The 20,675-nt window shown below is 33.3% G+C and overlaps 1 protein-coding gene across 3 annotated transcripts in view; it reads right to left on the bottom strand.

The window, feature by feature from the left end:
- Positions 1 to 20,675, bottom strand: part of LNPK (lunapark, ER junction formation factor) — a 55,940-nt gene that overhangs the window by 26,625 nt on the left and 8,640 nt on the right. For 2 of the 3 annotated variants that reach the window (XM_016134665.2, XM_036236618.1), the window contains exons 5-6: positions 12,529 to 12,587; positions 4,246 to 4,286 (exon numbers count right to left, since the gene is read on the bottom strand). In XM_016134665.2, the coding sequence (XP_015990151.1) occupies positions 4,246 to 4,286; positions 12,529 to 12,587 (100 nt within the window). The remainder of the gene's footprint in view (positions 1 to 4,245; positions 4,287 to 12,528; positions 12,588 to 20,675) is intronic. The other variant, XM_016134676.2, reaches the window with a different exon arrangement.

Below are 20,675 nucleotides of genomic sequence, written 5' to 3'. Positions count from 1 at the left end.
AACTTCAGTGTGAGATAGTCATAGTCATGACAAATAGCAAATGTGCAGAATAAAATGCTTTTGCAAAAATTAGATCAGAACCTTTTCCTTCCCAGTGACCACTGAGAGCCACTTAGATTGCAATTCCTGGTAACTCATTCAGCAAGTATTCACATTTAAGTCTATGTACATGTAAATATCTTAAATAAAATCATTTACTTCATTTAGATCAGTGGAAATAACATAAACTTGAAACTGTGACGTCAGAAAAAGTCTGGGTTCAAAGCTAGAAAGACTTTAAGTAAGTCTGTTGGCCTCAGTTTCTCCTTTTGTAAAGCAGATACGTTAAGATTTTCTTCATAGCACTGTTGCGTAATTTAAAATATAATGATGTAAGAGAAAGAGTCTACAACAGTACCTAACGCATAACCTTCAATGATATCACAATTATTCAGAATGGGTCTGAAGCCAGCAGTGTTTCCAAATACCCTAATCCCAGGATTCAAGAGTAAAATATGAGATTCTCAGAATTCCCTAAATTCCTTTGTATTTTCATAAAATTTTATATATTTTGAATAATAATGTACGATATAACAAAGAGTAAATTGTTTTTCTGTGACATGGATATACTAAAAGTTCCAGAGTTTATTTAAAAAAGAATAGTAAATAGATGATCAGTTATTTATTAGGAATCAACATTATTTTGACAAGATTATATATTTTAAGAAAATGTAACAATTATTTCTGCTTGGTATAACATTCCATCATAGAGAACACTAAAAAAGAACACCAATAAAATAAATGTCAATTTTTTTAATTTCAAAAGATAACCACAAATATTTAGTATTTCAATAATTATTCTTAAAATAAATTTTTAAAATATACAAATATTAATGGCCCTACCCAATATTCATGATTTTTGTTTCATGACAAATATTCCAGATGTAGAAAATTTTCTTTTGTTTTGCACTGACTTTGGTCAAATTATTAAGAGTATACCCAAAAGCATCTTAAATTCAGAACATTAGGTACATGTTGCATCATTTAAATTCATCTTTTTATAATGATGAAAATATTGTCTGCTTACCCTGATTTTGATTTTGCTGCTGAAATCAATATTGTTTTTACCAATTCAGATTTTATGTCATTTTCTGATTTCATACAGGAGTATTTCATAATAATAGTCACATCTTTTCTCTCTGCATTTCTTAAAGTATTTACAAAGATCTGTAGCCTACGGTGAATACTCAAACTCTGGGAAATGCCAGCAAACATTATTGGGTAATATAAAAATGTAACATTTGAAATGTCTAGTGAGGTTAACAGCTCTACACGGAATCACATGCTGAAATTGCCAATTTAAGGATATTCTTTGCTTCCAAAATTTATGTCATGGAAAATCATTACAGGATTTTGTAAGAAGTATACTATGTGTATAATTTATTTGTAAGAACAACTCACCATTAATGACAGGCCCATAAAACATACTTATAACATGGCCACAAAATCAAGACTGATTGTAATTAGACTATGCCATTTCTCTTCTACGTGCTTCTGTCCTGTTGCCAGAAATGTCCACGTTAACCTACAGTTCAGCATGTCAGCATTTCTTATTCTTGCTTTCAACTGACATTAGTGGATTCCTTTGAACCAGTAACATTTGTAGTTAACTGTTAAGCTTTAATTCTCAGAGAATTATAACACTTTTTCTCATGTTCCCACTTTCTCAACTGATCTTTCTCAGGATTTGAAAAAACTTAAATTTCCTGAAAAATGCCAGAATTACCACATAGAAATACTATTTTGGAAAAGGCACAGAATTTTCATGAAACCACTTACAGAGGCCATTTTGACGCATATGTTTTGAATCTTGTCCTTGAACTGCTTTGATGGATGCTCATGGATTACCTATTGAGGGATTACCTATTGAATCGTGATTTTTTTTTTAAACTTAAAAGTTTTTTTTTTAAGACCACGAAATATGTGAGTGGCAAAATATGCACATCCAGACTTGGGAGTTTTTTAGATAACTAAAAATTAATTCCAGCTTTATTTTAATAAGAAAATACATTAAGTTCTTAGATTTAAAACATTAAGATGTTACTCGTTTTCCTTTCTAAGTAATTTAACTTTTTAATCAATTGATAATTCAAGTTCATTGTTACAAATTACACTTTTACGAATTACAAATTACATTACAAATCTATTCAGATTAAAGAGAAGTGTCCCTAAGGAAACTACCTTTAATAAAATGTCAAGTAGTAAACAAAACGTATTAATTTTGTTAATAAAAGAGAAGGTTTAGGAGTTGAATAATTGTAGACTTATTTTGCCTGTAGGCATTTCAACAAAGTATTTTTAAAGCTATAAATGTAGAATTTAAATTTGAACATTAACGAATAAAGTTTTTTTAAAGATCAGTTTTGATTACATTTAGCTTTTTCTTAAAGTATTGTCCCTTCTTTTCTTCTCATTACCAGCACAATCATTAGCTAGTACTGTGCTACTTACTAATTCACCCTTAACACCTATTGTTCTAAACAAAATGTAAAGCTACTCAAACAAAGCAGCTTTGTTAAGAGTTTGAGCAATAAAGGCCAGAGATAAGCTCCCAGTAGCAACAGTATTATAACCAGCCACAGTCAAGTCAATGTAAATTGTGTTCCCTAATTAATAAAATGAGTTAGGGCAGCCAACTTATTTTTCTTTAATCATACTGCAAAAGAAATGCCATACTGAAATAGTCTGTAATTCTAATGCTTCATGAACCATTTAAATATAGACAACTATTGAACCCTGAACTGAATTTCCCAACTGTCAGGCCTAGATGAAGCATCTTTTATGTTGTGATTCCTTCAAGGGCTATTAAAGAAGTAAATAGCAGGGCTGGCCCTTTCACAGAATTTTCCAAGTTTGCTATGTTACTCTACAGAGAGTTTTTACCCAATCATATGATCTCTAAGATTCTGTTATCTGGTGATGTGATGCTACTGACATTGTGACAACTTATTATAACTTAGAACTTTTTATTTTCTTCTGTTTTTTTTTTCTTTTTTTTTTCTTTTTTTTTTTTTTTTTAATTTCCTCTTTGTCTTTTCTACTTTAACCGATATTATTCCATTTTGGTACAAGTAGGGCTTGGCTCTGACCGCTACTACCAGCTTTTCTTTTTATCATATCAGTAAACCAAACTAATCATATCACAATTTCTATATTACTGATAACTATCACTATTTCTCACTTGAATTCTGGCTGCTCCATAATGTACAGAATGTCAGAAATATAATACAAAATAATGGAAGTATATCTATATTCCAATTTAGGACAATCAAAAATGTTAATGCAATTTTGATAAATAACCTCACAGAACACTGAAGAAGCATCAAACAAACAAAACAGATAAAAAATCCTTTCAGAATTAAAGTTCCTTTATTTTTCAGGTACTTAAAATCCTTAGCCAGTGTCTTTTATTATCAATTCACAAAACAATTTTTAACATTAATCTTAACCTTCAAAATTTTTATTAGTTTCATGCATAATTGTTACATATTACATGTTAGACTAAAATACATTGATCATTTACATCTAATTAAATTTCACTAAGTTTTCATATAAATGATAATGCTATCAATTATCATTTTCATACTTCAAAAATAATTACATAATAAAGTATATGTGAATTCAAGTCAAAAACCAAGTTCAATTCACTTATTAAAGACTATTATATGTCAACCTCTAAATATCTAGGGCTCTTCTCTTATTCTTGGCCCTCTTTCCAACACATACAAAGGATGCATTTAACTGGCCCTAGCTACCCATGTAATGAGAGTTTCTGATAGAGAATGGAGAAACTAAAGAAAAAAATTCTCTTTCTCCCTTTTTCTTCAGCCTTTTCATGTTAAACTTGTCTTTTACCACCAATCTTCTTGATTCTCTCTCTCCTAGCCTAATCATCTTAAGAAAGCCTGAGGACAAACACATGTAAATGTTTGGTCCTTTTTTGGCCTTTATCAATAAACGATCTGGACATCCATTTCTCGCCGCCCCCCCCCGCCTCATTTAGTTCTCCAAAATGATTCATTTATTTACTTCTCAGCTTCCAACTAACAGATTTTTAAAATTTCTAGCAAAAATATTCATAATTTAGCTTCATCATTAAAATGTTATCTTAGAGAGTCAAGAGTCATTACTTACAACATATAAACATTAATGATTCACTTTTTAATTTGTGTTATATAAATTAACTTTAAATAAAAGTTAACTTACTATTTTTTTCTTCTGGGATTTTAAATCATCCAATGCTTCATCTAGAAAAAATGATTCAAATCAAAGCTAAGTCAAAATTATGCCAAATGATATACATTAAGCAGCCAACCATAAGAAAATGTTCTCATTTTTAAGATTTCTCACCAATGTGTACAGATAAAAATATCTCAATCTTTACCCATATATAGCTCATATTTTTGCCTATATTATACATCACAAGCTAAGTAGAGAAAAATGGTTTTGACATAGAATATAACACCTTTCCAAATTTAAAAACATATATTTTTTAAAGTATTTTCAGAAACATTACTATTATTTTTCCTTCCTTTCAAAATCCCATCCAAATTTACAAAACTAATACCAAATTTCTTTGTATACATTGGTAATAAAAATGTTCTCATTGTTTATAAGGAAATAAATACATAATATATTTTATTAAGTTATTCAACCTTCAAGATATTGAGCACTAATAAAGAAAACCTTTTGAAAATCAAAAGTATATATCTAAAGGGGGACTTGGAAGGAAAGGGGATACCAATAACTTTTCAAAATTGAACTTTTATAAGATTTGCCTGCTTATTTAGGTTACCATAGTGTAATATGAAGAATCATTTCAAAAATTATCACTTATGAATATCAATGTATGATTTACAAATGTACTTTAAGTTTTTATTTTTTCTCTAGAAATATTGTCAATGTTTGCTTTACAAATTTATTTTGTTTCTAGTTTTTATCTGAAAATATTTAACTAGTTCTATTTTCACTATTTTTATGAAGAAATTTTGCTATAAAGAGATATTCCATATTTAATATTCCTCTTTTACTAACCATTGCTTTTCTGTGAGTTAGAAATATCATGATGAGTATTTAGTGTGGTAATATCAATGTTTATTTTATTCTTTTAGCACAACTATAATGTCATTGCATAATGAACACAATGATTTACTTTTTTGGGTTTTTTTTTTAATTAAAAATTAATGCTTTGTGTTTTGATAACAAAAGTCTACGTTCCATTGTACTATAAAAGTACAACATTTAAAGTTCAATTTTCTTTTCCAGTTCTTAAATAATAAGTATGTACTAGGGAAAAAAATAAAATAAAATTGTCACAATACAGCAATACAGGTGGCACCTGAAATGCTGTCAAGTTGAAACTATGTCACTGATTTGTTGTGCATCCTGCAAAAGTCTGAAGTGTTGAGAGCACCACATTCAGTCAGTCTGTCACAACTCAACTCTGTCATTATAGAATTGATGCCGCTAGATAACACATCAAATGAATGGGCATGGCTGTGTTCCAATAAAAACAATAATTTGAATTCCATACAAATTTAATATATCACAAAATATTGTTGTTTTGAATTTTTTCAATTATTTAAAAATGTGAAAGCCATTCTTACATCATGAGCTGTACAAGGTAGTCAGCAGGACTTGGCTCATAGGCTTTTGTTTACAAATCCTTAATTCAATCTATAGTAGGTTTGACTTGTAAAACAAAGAAAATAAAACTAATAAAGAACAAAAAGCAAGGATACAACCAATAGCTTCAGACATATATGTGTACATACATGTGTGTGTATATATATGTATACATATATATAGTACCTGATAGGCTTTAAAAGAAAAATGTGTAAGACAAGACGATCTTTTATGTCTATTTCAAATGTACATGTACTAATCAAATTAATTAGTAAAAATATTTTGAAAGAATCCCTAAAAGTAAATTTTTAAGCAAAAATTCTCTTATATATTAACCAAGTCCTGATATGCCTATTTGTAAGTTAAAATATTCATACATTTGATTTCCTTAGAGAAGTGTTTCCGAGGACTTTTAGAATAAGGTTTCTTATCTATTTTTAACTATTTTATTAGTTCCATGAAGTCAGAGAGTATATTTGTTTTAAACTTCTTCCTATCCTCCCAGAAGCTACTATATTACTAAATATCACTGGAAACAATACCATAAGCTTAATTTCCTTAATCTAATAGAAAGTATTAATATCTTTTAAGACCATATCAAACAACACAACACACTTAATGGTTAATCAGGAACTAGACAAAAATACCTGCTATCTCCACTTCAATTCAATATTATTCTGGGTCCTAACCCATGAAGGCAAGAAAAAATTTAAAGGCAAGAAAATTTTTAAAACTGATTATAAAAGAAAAATTAGTACTATCAGCCCAAATGTGTATAACACTTTCAGCACTTACATGCTTTCACTTACAGTTTTGTTTAATACCTGTAATAGTCCTGCCAAAATAAATACTCGTTTCCATTTTATAAATTTAAGAAACTGAGGTTCAGTGAATGCAAACTTATTTTATTGGTAGGAAAAAAATATGATCAGTGTGGCTGAAGCAAAAGTGAAAAAAGGAGAATGGAAGGAGGTGAAGTCAGAAAAATGACAAAGGCCAGAGAATTGGGGTAAGAATTCAGATTTTACTCTGGTTGCAATGGGATACTATTGGAGAATTTTAAACAGAAGAGCCCCAAGATCTGATTTTATACCTTAAAAATAGACTAGTTATAAAGTCATTGCAGTAGTGCAAGCATCAAATGATACTGACCTGAATTAGAACGGAAGTAGTAGTAAAGAAGGTTAGAAGTGGTCAGATTCAAAATATGTTTGGAGGTAAAGATGGTAGGACTTTGAAGGGGAGAAATATATGTTAGATTAAAGGGAATATGAAGTCAAGGCATGGTTTTTCCCCCCAGATGACTGTATCCAAGCAGGATTATATTCCAATATGGACAATACAAGATAAACATCATACAAAAGAGAGGATAATTCCAGGAAAGGGTAACTGCAAGAGCAGAATTCTTGAGAAGGCCAGAGTATCCAGAATCTAGAGCATAAATGGAGGGCTTAGCCATAGATGGGATCCAAGTCAGTCTTCCAGAATACCATGAAAATAACATACTGAATTACAGATGGGGCTAACTTGATATATTTGGTGGCAAAGTAGCTCCTGTTTGCTTACATCTATTTTCTCCATAAAGTGAGACTATCAGGTAAGAGTTGCCAGGTGGACTGTGAGATTTTGTTTGTTTGTGGCTTCTGAATTTTTATTTGATTGGCTGGTTTTATTTTGGTTTGGTTTTTGTTTTTTTGGTAGGGAGGTATTACTAATTTGAGGAGAAATACCATCTCACAGATTTCTGGTCAAGATGGCGGACTACTCTATATATGCCTATATATAGATTAACTGCTATATATACCTCCTCTCACCACCATATCAAAATTACAACTGAACTATGAAACAGCCATTATTGAGAATCACCTGAAGTCTAGCTGAACAGAGGTCCTACAACTAAGGACAACAGAAGATGCCATCTCGAAAACAGTAGGAAGGGCAGAGACACAGAACAGGCTAGTCTCGTACCTGCATTTGGCAGTTAAAAAATCGGGAGGGTTTCTTGGCCGCAGAGGTTCTCCTGGAGGAGCAAGGGGTCCCAGCCCCACACCAAGCTCCCAAGCCCAGGTTCCAGTGCTGGGAAGAGAAGTCCCCACAATGTCTGGCTATGAAAACCAGTGAAGATTGTAGCAGAGTGAAAGAGAGGGCTGCTAGAGTCCCAAAGGTTCCTCTTAAAAGGCCTGCATGCAGACTGACTCACTGACGGACTCACTCAAAGCTCCAGAGATAGGGCAGCATCTCCAAAGGCTCCAGGGACATACAGGGAGGACCTGAATTGTCTGGCTTCGGGGTGAGGGCTGAGGGGCAGCTTCCTCCCAGACAGAAGTGCTGGCAGAATCCATTGTTTCTTTATTGAGCCCTCCTCCCTCCCAGCATGCAGAGGTAGGAGGTCACCATATCAGAGTCTACATCAACTTGGCTAAGACAGTTGTCCTGTCCTGGTGATTTCCTAAAACTCTGCCCTATCTAACTTGTAGACCCACCCAAACCAAATCCAGTGGCATTTCCATACAAATGGCCTATCTTAGCTCATGGTACAGGCTTTCCTAAAATCTCTCAAAAGTTCACAAAACCCAAACAAGTACCATCTGGCCTACATATGCCCCTATCACTAGCTGAGCAGCCCTAAGTCCAACACTAGTGGCAGTCAGCCTTGGTTTATAGCTTGGCCTCTCGAGGCACTTCCAAGCCCAGCTTGGCAGCCATCATAGATGCTAACAGCTCAAGCCAGGTGGTCCTGAGCAGGGCACAGGCTTGAAGCTGAACTTAGCCTGTGGCAGGGCCCCTCCCAAGAGGCCCTGGAGCCGCATGCCTGTGTCTGGCTTCACACCAAGCCTGTGCACCACCCGGGGCAGTATCTGAGGATGATACACCCAAAGGGCAGACTGGGCAGGGACCAGTGCCCTTCTAAAGTGAATCTTACTCTACAGGGTCAGCCCTACACAATAGCTCCTCTACTGTAGTCACTGACCAGCCCTCACAACCAATCACCCCGTGGGGTCAATTCCTCCCATTGATGTACAAATAGCAACCAAGGCTCAACTACAACAAGAGGGCAGACACAACCCAGAAAAGGGGTATACCTGGAGACCTGGCTCAGACAAACAGGGAGACAATGCCACTGGGCATTACAGGACACCAACTACATAAGGCCACTCTACTAAGACTAGGAGACATAGTAGTCCTACCTAATACATAGAAATAAACACAGTAGATTAGATGAAGCAGAGAATTGAAATCAGCAATTTGGAAGATAAGGTGGCAAAAAACATCCAATCTGAACAACACGACAAAAACAAAAAAAAATCCCAAAATAGGATAGTTTATGGGACAACATCAAGTGTACCAAAATTTGCATAAGAGAAGTACCAGAAGGAGAAGGGAGAGACCAAGCAACTGAAAACCTATTTGAAGAACTAACAATGGAAAACTTCCCTAATCTAGAGAAGGAAATAGACGTACAAGCCCAGGAAGCACAAAGAGTCCCAAACAAGATGAACCCAAAGAGGCCCACACCAATACACATCATAACTAATATGTCAGAGGTTAAAGAGAAAGAGAATCTTAAAAGCAGCAAGAGAAAAACAATTAATTACCTACGAGGAAGCTCTCATAAGACTGTCAACTGATTTCTTAACAAAAGCTTTGCAAACCACAAGAGATTGGCATGAAATATTTAAAGTGATGAAAACCAAAGGCCTATAATCAGCAAAGCTAACATTTAGAATTGAAGGAGAGATAAAGAGCTTCCCAGACAAGAAAAAGCTAAAAGAGTTCATCAACACCAAACCAGTATTACAAGAAATGTTAGAGAGACAACTAAAAGGAGGAGGAGGAGGAGAGGAAAGAAAGGGAAGGGGAAAAGGGAAGGAGGAGGAGAAGGAGGATCAAAAATATCAATTAAAAAAATAGCAATAATTGAATATCTAGCAATAATTACTTTAAATATAATTGAATTAAATGTTCCATTCAAAAGATAGGGTGGCTAACTGGATAAGAAAATGAGACCCTTACATATACTGCCTACAAGAGACTCACTTCATATCAAACGACACACATGGACTGAAAGTAAAGGGATTGAAAAAGATGTTTCATGAAAATGGAAACAAACAAAAAAGCTGGGGTAAGAATACTTATACCAGACAAAATAGACTTTGAAACAAAGACTTTAACAAGAAACAAAGGACCCAGTAATCCCACTGGATATTTATACGTAGAAACCCAAAACACTACCTCAAAGAGACATGTGGATCCATATGTTCATTGAAGCATTATTTACAATAGCCAAGATATGGAGGCAACCTGGGTGTCCATCAATGGATGAGTGGATAAAGAAGAGGTAGTACATATATACAAAGGAATATTACTCAACCAAAAAAAAAAAAGAATGAAATCTTGCTATCTGCAACAACATGAATGGACCTAGATAGTATTGTACTGAATGGAGTAAGTCAGACAGAAAAAGACAAATGCCATATGATTTCACTTATATGTGGAATCTAAAGAACAAAATAAATGAATAAACAAAACAAAAACAAACTCATAGATACAGAGAACAAGTTGCCAGGATGAGAGGAGGGTTGGGGTGGGGCATGAAAAAGGGTAAGGAATTAAGAAGTACAAATTAGTAGTTACAAAATAGTCATGGGGATTTAAGTATAGCATAAAGAATACAGTCAATAATATTGTAATAATTATGTATGGTGTCAGATGGGTACCAGATTTATCGAGGTGATTATTTCATAAGTTACATAAATGTCAAAACACTATGTTGTACACCTGAAACTAATATAATATTATATGCAAACTGTTATTGAAAAATTAAAAAATTATTGAAATAAAAAGAAATACAATCTCAAACAATGCTCTCAAAGAGAATAAAGTGAATTTACTAGGGAACTATAAAATAGGGCTGTGTAGCAGTTTCAGGTGGACATTTGGTATTTGCAATCATAGATATTTTTAAATAATTCTGGTCATATTTAATTTTAAATTAGTTAAATGAAATAAACATTTCAAAAGCAAATTCTCAGTTTCACTTGCCATATTTAAAGTGCTCAAGAGCTATATGTGGTTAGTGGCTACCATACCAGACAGCACAGATCTAGAACCTTTCCGTCATGGCAGAGAGTTGACTGAATGGAGCTGCCCTAGATTAACTCTGAATTTGAGCTGGATCCACCTGGCTATTGGCAAGTTCTTCCTGTGAGATGATTCTCTACTTTGTGTTTGACAAGTCTGGAAGTAAGTGAAGTCTGTTTAGTTTACCTGTAGCATAGGGAGTTCACTCTAGCAATCAGTCTCTTTATTTCCACTCCCATGGCCATTGCTCCAGCCTTTCCCAGGTCGTTTACTTGCCCCCTCATTTTTCCTCCCTCATCTCTAAAGAATCTATGTGTCTTCCTGAAATCCCTCTTTATCCCACCCTTTGAAGAAGAATAAAAATAAAATTAAATAACTGGTCATCACATTGTATGATGTTCCTCTAACAAATTTAGCTTTTCTAATACAGGCATAGATTAAGCATATAAATATTTTTAACCAGGATAGAGTTTTGCCAGTCGATAATACAACATATAATTGTATTTGAACAAGGTATAGTTTGCAAGACAAGTAGGCTGGGAAACAAGGCAAAGGAGTCAAGGGAGTCTGCAAAGGATCATCATTGGACTAGACCACAGAGCCTAAACTCAGTAGAAGTCATGAGAAAGGAGGACAGTTTGAAAGTAATCTATCTGTGACCATTATTTGGATCCTGAGCCAAACAATCAAGATATTTTTAAAGTAAATGATATTTACGGGACAATTGTAAATTTAATATTTTTATATGTAATATTTTATGGCATTAAGAATTCTTTTTAAAGAAACAAATAAACTAACAAAACAAACTCATACAGACAACGAATTGGTGGTTACCAAAGGTAAGTGGGTAGAGAGAGGGCAAAAATGGGTAAAGGGGATCAAATATAAGATGATGAACGGAAACCAGACTAGTGGTAGGAGGCACTCTATATGTATACAGATTATCTAAGTATAATGTTGTATACCTGAAAATTATAAAATGTTATTAACTGAGTAACTTTGGGAATTAAAAAAAAAATGTTTAGGTATTATAATGTACTGTGTTAATTTTTTAAAAGTCCGTTATGGATACATTTGAGATATATTTCAAAATAATACAGGAGATGGCGAAGTAAGTAGGGGTAAGAATGAAACAAGACTGACCATGAGCTGATGATTGTTTAGGTTGTGTGATAGGTATATGAGGGTTCATTATACTATTCAGTCTACTTTTATACAGGTTTGAAATTTTCTATAATGAAAAGTTAAAACAAGAAAAGAAAAAAATATGTCACATATAAAGTTCATTTCAAATGAAATTTGCCTATCTTTGGTTAATTATAGCTCACAGTTTTAAGATCTAAAAATCTTTAAAAGCTTACAGACACAGAATACAGAAGATTTTATCATAATTTACATATTTCAGTAAAAACAAAGCTAGGGGCTATGAGGTTAAAGAAAATGGTACAATTAAAATAAATAATATGCAACTATCACTTTATAACAACGTAAGTTTTCTATTAAGATGAATCTAACAAATATAATTTCTCTTGCTGTAAAGAAATGAATTGTTTTGTGTAAATAATTCTTTAAAAACAAGGCAGAAATAACACAAGTAAAAAAATAGAACCATCTTGATCATTCATAACCTTTCATATGCTTTACAGTAAACTCTTCGATATTTACAAAATTACATTGTCATTTCAGTATACCATTTCACAACCTACCATTCAATTACAAGCCAATGCACTATAAAATGGTTTTTTTTAAATGCATTTATAAAAACTCAGATATTAAACTTACTATTTCTTTCTGTTCTCTTGGAAAAGAAGAAAATAAGCACTGTTCTTATGCTCCAGATACTAGAGGAAGCAAAATTTAGAAACAGAAACCATCATTATGATAAGTAAATTACGAGCCATATAAAATGAAAACAAATACACATTTCCAATTAGAGTCAGGTACGCTATTTCCTTTTATATGTTGAAAATCAAAAAGTACTCTTTTCAGAGACCATCGGTCTACCTGTGCTTTCGAAGGAGGAGTTCTCAATCTAAAATCCACGAACCTTCTGAGGGTCTCCTAAATTGCAAAATTGCCCTTGTGTGCATAAATGAATTTTTTTAGAGAGACTACTGCTTTCATTATTCTCAAAGGTATCAATGAAGTCTACAAAAGATTAAGAACAAATCGTAGAATCCCTTCTTACTAAGTAAGCATCAACTCCAAAGATTTGTCTATTCCCATGCATTACGGAAAAAGCATGTTTTACAAATCTAAAGCATTATACAAATGTAAGTTTCTACTCCTTCCCTATTAATATTTGAGAGATCTTCTCCACTAAATAGAATAAGCTATCTGGAGGAGAAAAAAAATCTTACCTGCAAATAAATACTTGATAAGTAAATTTAGCTAAACACCTCCTTCCAAAGATTTTTTGAGGATAATTGTTTAAGCCTTGCATTAATAAGACATCAATTGACATTAAAAGAATTAAAAAGAAAATCAAAGAATAGTCCTAACTACAAACTTGTCAGGGTTCTTTAAAAGTCAATGCAAATATAGCAAAATACCTCTTTCTCCATAGAACATGGAGAATAAGTATACAAACATTATTCATCATTTTATAATAGGACTATCTGAATTTAAATTCAGGTAATGAATATAAAAATTAGTTCAATACTCTAAAATATTGCTATTCTTGGGAGTTGGCCTACAAGGTAGTCACCAGTAAACTCTATCTTCTGGTATTCACACCTTTGCCAAGTCCTCTCTTACCAGTGTTGGTCTGTGTGACCAATAGCATATGCCATAAGTGATAATATGTCACTTCAAGATTAGGTGTTAAAACACTATAGCTTCTATAATGGGCCTCTTCTTCCACTCACTATCTCTCTCTCTTGGATTATTCATTCTGAGAGAAGCCAGCTGCTATAACATGAGAACATTCAGGGAACTCTATAGAAAGGCACATGTGGCAAGGAACACAAGGTCTCTGGCAAACAGCCAATGAGAAGTTGAGGCCTGCTAACAACTACGTGCGAGCTTAAATGTAAATTCTCCAGCCTTAGTTAAACCTTGAGATGATTGTGGCCCCAGCCAAGAGCTTAATTGCAATTTATATATGAATAAAAGATCCTGAGCCAGAATCGCCCAACTAAGCTGTTCCCACATTCCTGCCCCTGAAGAACTGTGAGAGAAAATAAACATTTGTTGGTTTAAGCTACTAAATTCTGGGCAATTTATTACACAGCAATAGATAACTAACACATGCCTTATATATTGTTATAATTTATTTTTATATGAAAACACCAAATAACCAGATTCCTACATGGTACTTGGACAACTACCTAAGCACTAAAAAAGACACTGAGCATTGTCCTTATCGAGGGAAGGAAGATGAGAAAAGAGGTTAACAATCTGCTCGTGACCCTCAAGAATCCTACAACAGTAGAAAAGTCTCACTATTTCTCCAATGCAAAGCCACTGAAACAATGGCAAGTTAAGAGACATGATTTAGAGAAAAAAAAAAAAAAGTACAGGGAAAGAAAACAGAAAACACAAGAAAAGGAAGTGCAGAGATAGTGACTGGAATTCTGTAGGAAATCAGTAAATTTTCTTAAATGAGTAGATACTTTTAAAAGTATATATAATCTTCAAAGTGTAAAAACTATGAGAACTGAAATACACTCCATTACTTCAAAATAATATTCATTAATCCGCCTTTATGGGCAATAAATTCTTTTGGTTTTTATCAGAACTACTGCAGAAGAAAATGAGCTATCAAACAACACTAGTTCTATTTGTCAAGTCTTCAAGACTTGAAAAGGTAGAACATGAGTTATTCTTTAAGAATAAATTAAATAATTTTGTATTTTTAAAAATAAAATTTAGAAAAAGAATTAAACTACTTCAAGAATCTGTGTTTTAGTTATCTCGACAAAGGTTTTGCCCTCCCAATAATTAAATATATGTATGAAACTATGGCAACATATTTTGTAAAGATATTAAAGATATTATTACTGACAGCTACTTTGAGAATAGTGGTATAATCTTTCCCACCTCCTCTCTTAGAAATCACGCAAACCATAAGAAGAACAAAAAGAAAACCACAAATTCCTTTTCTGGTAAAATTAAGATATAGCTAAAACTCAACCCTCAAAATATGTGAAAGGGCTCCCAAAAGCAATGAAGATCATTCAGGGGCTCCAAAGACTAGAAGCAGAAAAGGAAAACTTTATCTCATAAAGAAGAAGCAAGATAAACGTCTCAAAGTATAAAGCCTAAAACCCATGTTTAGAACAATGAAAATAGTATACATGCTACAGGCAGAAACTTCTCAGGCAGAGCTTAAAGAAAAATCATTCATCCTTTTTCTCAAACTTAAGTACTCTCTTTCCAACAACCATATAAGCCTTATTTATTAAAATGTTTTCAGATGAAATTTAAATATTATATAAAGCTAAAAAAAGATATACAGGTCTCAATATTTATAACTATGTTGACTATTTCATCCATTCATTTAACCATCAACAGCTTATCAAGAATAACCTTCACATTCAGACAAACTAATAACAATTGTTTATTTTGGTAAAATAAAGCAGGAATCAAGTTTCTTTTTTTATCTATTTATCTGTCTAGCTATTTGTTGATTTATTTTTGAATATAACACCATTTTCCCCCCAATTATTTGAAATGTCATCTCTATCATATATAAAAACTCCTTTGGGGATTTATTTCTCGATTCTCATGTCTCTTTCTTTGATCTATGTTTCTATTTACATACTGTACTAAACTTTTAATTAATTTTTGTAATGCATTTGATGCCTGGTAGAACTGTTTCTCATTCTTCTCCTTTTTTAGAATTTTCAAGACTATTCATATGTGCTTATTTTTCCATTAAAAATTATAGAATAAGTACGCCAAGATTTTAAACATATTGTCGGTATTTTTATTGTGATGTTTTTAGAATAATTTGAGGAGAACTGAATTCATTACAATATTGAGTCTTTCCATCCAAGAATAGAATGTGTCTCTTAATTACGTCTCAGTACATAATTCATTAAGTACAAAATTCTATCAAGTGAATATCTATCAATATTGCAAAAGGAATACTTGCAAAATGATTTTTTTCTTATCTACCAAGTAAATACAGTTGATCCATGAACAACACAGATTTGAACTGCTCAGTTCCACTTATATGTGGATTTTTTTCAATTAATGTATTTCCTCTTCCTTATGATTTTAATAACGTTTTATTTTCTCTAGCTTACTTTATTATAAGAATACAATATATAATACATATAACATAGAAAATATGTGTTGGTCAACACTTTATTATCAGTAAGGCTTCCAGTTAACAGTAGGCTATTCATAGTTAAGATTTTGGGGAGTCAGAAGTTATCTGAGGATTTTTGACTATTCAGGGGGTCATTGCCCCTAACCTCCTCTCCCCCATTGAAGAATCAACTGTATTCTCCTTAAATAAATGTCAGGAAACAGATACCTTCTTCTTTAGAGCTACAGCCAGCTACAGTTGATGAGTGATACTTTGTATTCTTATTAGAGTGCCATGAAAGGAATGTTTAACTATCTTCAAAAGGCTACAAATTATGTTTGTCAACCTTCCAGCTGGATTGAGGAAATATCTATTAACAGCTGATGGGAGGAGGAGTGTGAAAGAGGCATAAAAATTGTTAAAACCAAAGCCCTACCCTCAAACAGCTTTCAATTTAGTAGAAAATGAGAAAATATAAGAAACCCGGCCAAGACCTCCTTCCTCAGTGCTCTTGCTTAAAATTTTCCCCCATAACCAATTTTAAGAGGTGCAAAAATAAATAAATAAAAATAAAATAACGAGGAAAAATATGGCCAAATCTTCTGAGGTCAACATTTTATGCTAATTGAGCTCTGAAATGACCTTACAGTGCATGGAATTTCTAGAAAGTTATGATCTGTAAGAATAAGGTATCCAGGAATAAAAGTCTATAAGATTGCTTATAGAGTCCTTTACGGCAGAGACAAAGCTTAATTATTTTTCACTCGGATAATGAACTAACTCTCAAGGTAATGCATATCTGTCTGCATAATGCAGAAATACAAAATTTTGACTGTAATCCAAACCTTCCCTCACTAGGAAGCATAGCCTTAATGACTCCTAAGAAATAAGTTCAGTGTTTATATTGTATTTTCAGTTTCAGTAAGAGTTGAAAAGATCAAAGAGATATAAATATATTATTCAATCTGAAAGGCAGAAAAATAGGCTAAAATCACACCAAGTTCCTCCATACTATATCCTGAAAAGAAGATATAATAAAATCTCAAAACATACAGAGTACTGATAGTCTACCATAAGATAATTTTGGAATAGTTGTGATTATGCAATATATGCTTAGCCCTGAATCCATGACCTCACTGTCCAGTAAAAGCATTTGGGAAATTTGGACTGCAGAGATAGCAGACACTTTCTGCAGTTATCAGGTAGATTTCTAAACTTTGTAATCAATGTAGACAGTAATGAGTGAAGTAATACATTTTATTGCTCCTTCTGTCTCTATTTCTTTAAGTAAACTGTGGTCCTGACCTCAAAACTTTTGTTTCCAAAGGAAAATAGTCCAGGGACAATAGCACACATAACACATGAAAGAATATGTCCTGTGCTAAGTCTTCCCTCTATCTACCACAACATCCACTTTTACTTGATTGTATTTTATTTCATGCTTTTTTGATTGTCATCAATCAGAAGGACAATTCTATTCTTTGTTAGATACCTAGTTTATGCTTCCAAAAGTGAAAAGCTCACTGAAACAGAAGCTGCAGCAGTTGAGAACCAGGTCACAGATGTGAATGAGACAAAAGTGAGAAATGGCTCTGAAGCTTTACAAGCCAAGACATACTAGACACAGGTGATGCAGAACAGGCAGAAGAACACAGTAAGGATAATACAGCTTCGTATTCAAAATATAACGATCAAACTGAAGAAATAACAAACATTTTGAAAGCATTTTAAATGAAGTTTTTCTCCAAAAGAAAAAACTCTGAATCATAACATAAGATCCAGTAGCTCACGATTTGTGGATAGCCATTAAAATAAGCACAGTAGTCATTCTTTCGTACTAGACACAAATCATTTATAATCAGAAAATCAATTTTTCATGGAAATGGATATCAAGTGAATTTTTATAGTTTTTAAAGATGCTTACATCAACTGAACATCTCACACTTACTCCGTTTCTAAATTTCTTTTCTCCTCTCTTTTTATGAAAAAAATAAAAGCAAAACAAGGGAAAGGGACTCGGCATTATAAAACCCACTACTATACCTGAAATAAGAAGCATTCCACAAGATTTCAAAAGAGAAGGAAAATAAAGAAAGGGCAGAGACAGTTATTTTGTAATATACATGGACACAATTTTTGGCTCTTTTATCTATATACAAAGTTAAATTTTTATAAGCTCCAGGAGTTCCAACTTGAAAATATACCCGGTACTAAAGGCTATACAAAAAAAATTTTTTACTGTAGTTGTCCCAAAGTTAAAAATACTACCCTCATGTTGTCAAACCAAAAAACCTAAGCATCACTTGATTCCTCACCTCCCATTTCCTCCCATCAAGTTGTCTCAATTTTACTTCCAAAATATTTACAAGTCATCTGTTTATCTCCACTGCCACTGGACACTCCAATCCATCGTCATCTTTAAACTTCTTTAACAGCCTCCTAGCTGATCTCCCCATTTCTACTTGTGTCCTCCTCTAACTCAAGTCTCTATAAGACAGCACACATGATCCTCTTAACTTAAACCCCATCATGACACTAAAGCCTTTACAAGCTTCCCATTTCACCCATAATAAAATTCAAACTTCTCTCCATGATTCTCCATGATCTAGATCCTAATTCTGCAAACTCCCTCATACCACTCTTCCTCTCTATCACACATTCTAGATATACCTATCTTTTTGACCTTCAAATAAGTCATGTTCTTCCCTACTTCACAGCCTTTGCATTTTTCCCTCTTCTTGGAAAGATCTTTCAACTCCCGAATTTTGGTTTTGTTTTTAGGATATGAAGAACAGGCTGATGTAAGAAATTCAAATAATACCAAAAAGCATTTGAAAAAAAATAACTACTTAAAATTCCACCACCTAGAATTACCATTAATAATTTGAAAATAATCATTTCCTATATCTCTCTATGGATATATGGGCTATTATATACTGTGTGTGTGTGTGTGTGTATGCATACATACATACATATATCCCATAAATTCCAATTGTTTACATTCTGGTTCTTTTTCATACTTTAGTTTTGAATTCAAATACCACCTCCTCAAAAGAGACCTTCCAGGACCAACCTAAAGTAGCTTAGTCTTCTCAATCACATTACCCTGTTTATTTTCTTCATTATACTTATCTCTCTCTAAATTAACTGTTTGTTTATTTACTTGTCTCTCCTTTTTTTTGTCTGTCCAACATCAATGGAATGTAAGCACCGTGAGGGCACCAATCTTGTCATTACTTTCTCAATCACTAGAGTCTAGGCCAATATCTAATACATTGCAGGTGCCCAATACTTACTGAACAGAAAATGGCTTTGAAAACATTTATAAGCTGCCAAATCCTAAATTTATATCTCCTACTCGAATTTCTCTCCTAAGCTTCATGCTAATATTTAACCATCCCATTTGGCAGTTTTATCTGAATAAAAAAAAAACGCAGGTATTTTATTCTCAGTGGGTCACCAAACCTGCTCCTACTCTTGTTCTCTATTGAGATGACACTACCATCAAACAAATTTCCCAAGACATAAACTTGAATTTTATCCTTGATATAATTCTTCCTCCTCACCCCCATATCCAACTAAACACCAAGAACCTCTCCATATCACCTTAATTCTACTTCTTAAATCTCTTCATCCATCGTTCTCTTCCCTGCTACCATCATTCAAGTACAAAGCACTAACAATCATTTCTCCCTTCGACAACTATAATAACTTTCTGAATTGCTACTCCAAATCCACTCTTATTCCACTCTAATTTATTCTCCATACCACAGCCTCAATGGTATTTTTAAAGTAACAATATGATCATGTCATATTCCTTCTTAAAAAACTGCGATGGCTTTCTACTACTCTTAGATTAAAACCTAAAAGGCCCACAAGAAATATCCCTTGACTAACTATCCAGACTTTTCTCTATAATCCAATCTTCAGCCTTCTTTCAATTCTTTAAACCTATCAGGCTCTATCCTCCCTCAGGGCTTTCAAATATGCTGTTTCTTCTGCCTCAAATACTACCCATTATGTCACACCACTCTTGATATATATATATATATATACACACACACATATACACTTATCCTTTAGGTCTCAAACTCAAACATCACTTCCTTGGGGAGGCTGTGGTAGACAGAATACTAAAGATATCCCCCTCCTTCCCCAAGATTTTCATCCTCTGGTTATACAATCAAACAGTCATCTAAGTACTGCTGTGAAAGAACTATGCAAATATAATTAGGTATTACTCCATTAATTTTTAAATAGGGAGATTATCCTGGATTATCCTGGTGAGTCTAACATAATCTGTTAAACCCTTAAATGCAGAGCTTTCTCACTGAGGGCAGAATAGGAAGTCAGAGAAATGCAACGGAAGTTGGTCAATAACCTGATTGAGCCTGTAAGAAGATTCTCCCCCAAGAGACTCCGGTAAGACCCCAGACCAGCTGATAACCTTGATTTAGACCTGTATGACCCTAAGCAAAGAACCCAGTCAAACCACCTGTTCTGACCTACACAACAGCAAGTGATAAAATAAATGTTAGTGTTGCCTTAAGGTGCTAAATTTGTGGCAGCAATAGAAAATAAATACAAAGGCCCTTCCCTGACCCCACCTCCACCTCAAACTATGTGAGGGTCCCTATTAAATGCTCCATAGCACTTGGCACTTTCCTTTCGT

The sequence above is a fragment of the Rousettus aegyptiacus genome, unplaced genomic scaffold (assembly GCF_014176215.1).
Source record: "Rousettus aegyptiacus isolate mRouAeg1 unplaced genomic scaffold, mRouAeg1.p scaffold_m13_p_2, whole genome shotgun sequence".
Classification (NCBI taxonomy): Eukaryota; Metazoa; Chordata; class Mammalia; order Chiroptera; family Pteropodidae; genus Rousettus; species Rousettus aegyptiacus.
Note: the sequence above shows the minus strand (reverse complement) of the source record. Positions and strands in the feature narration are given on the sequence as shown.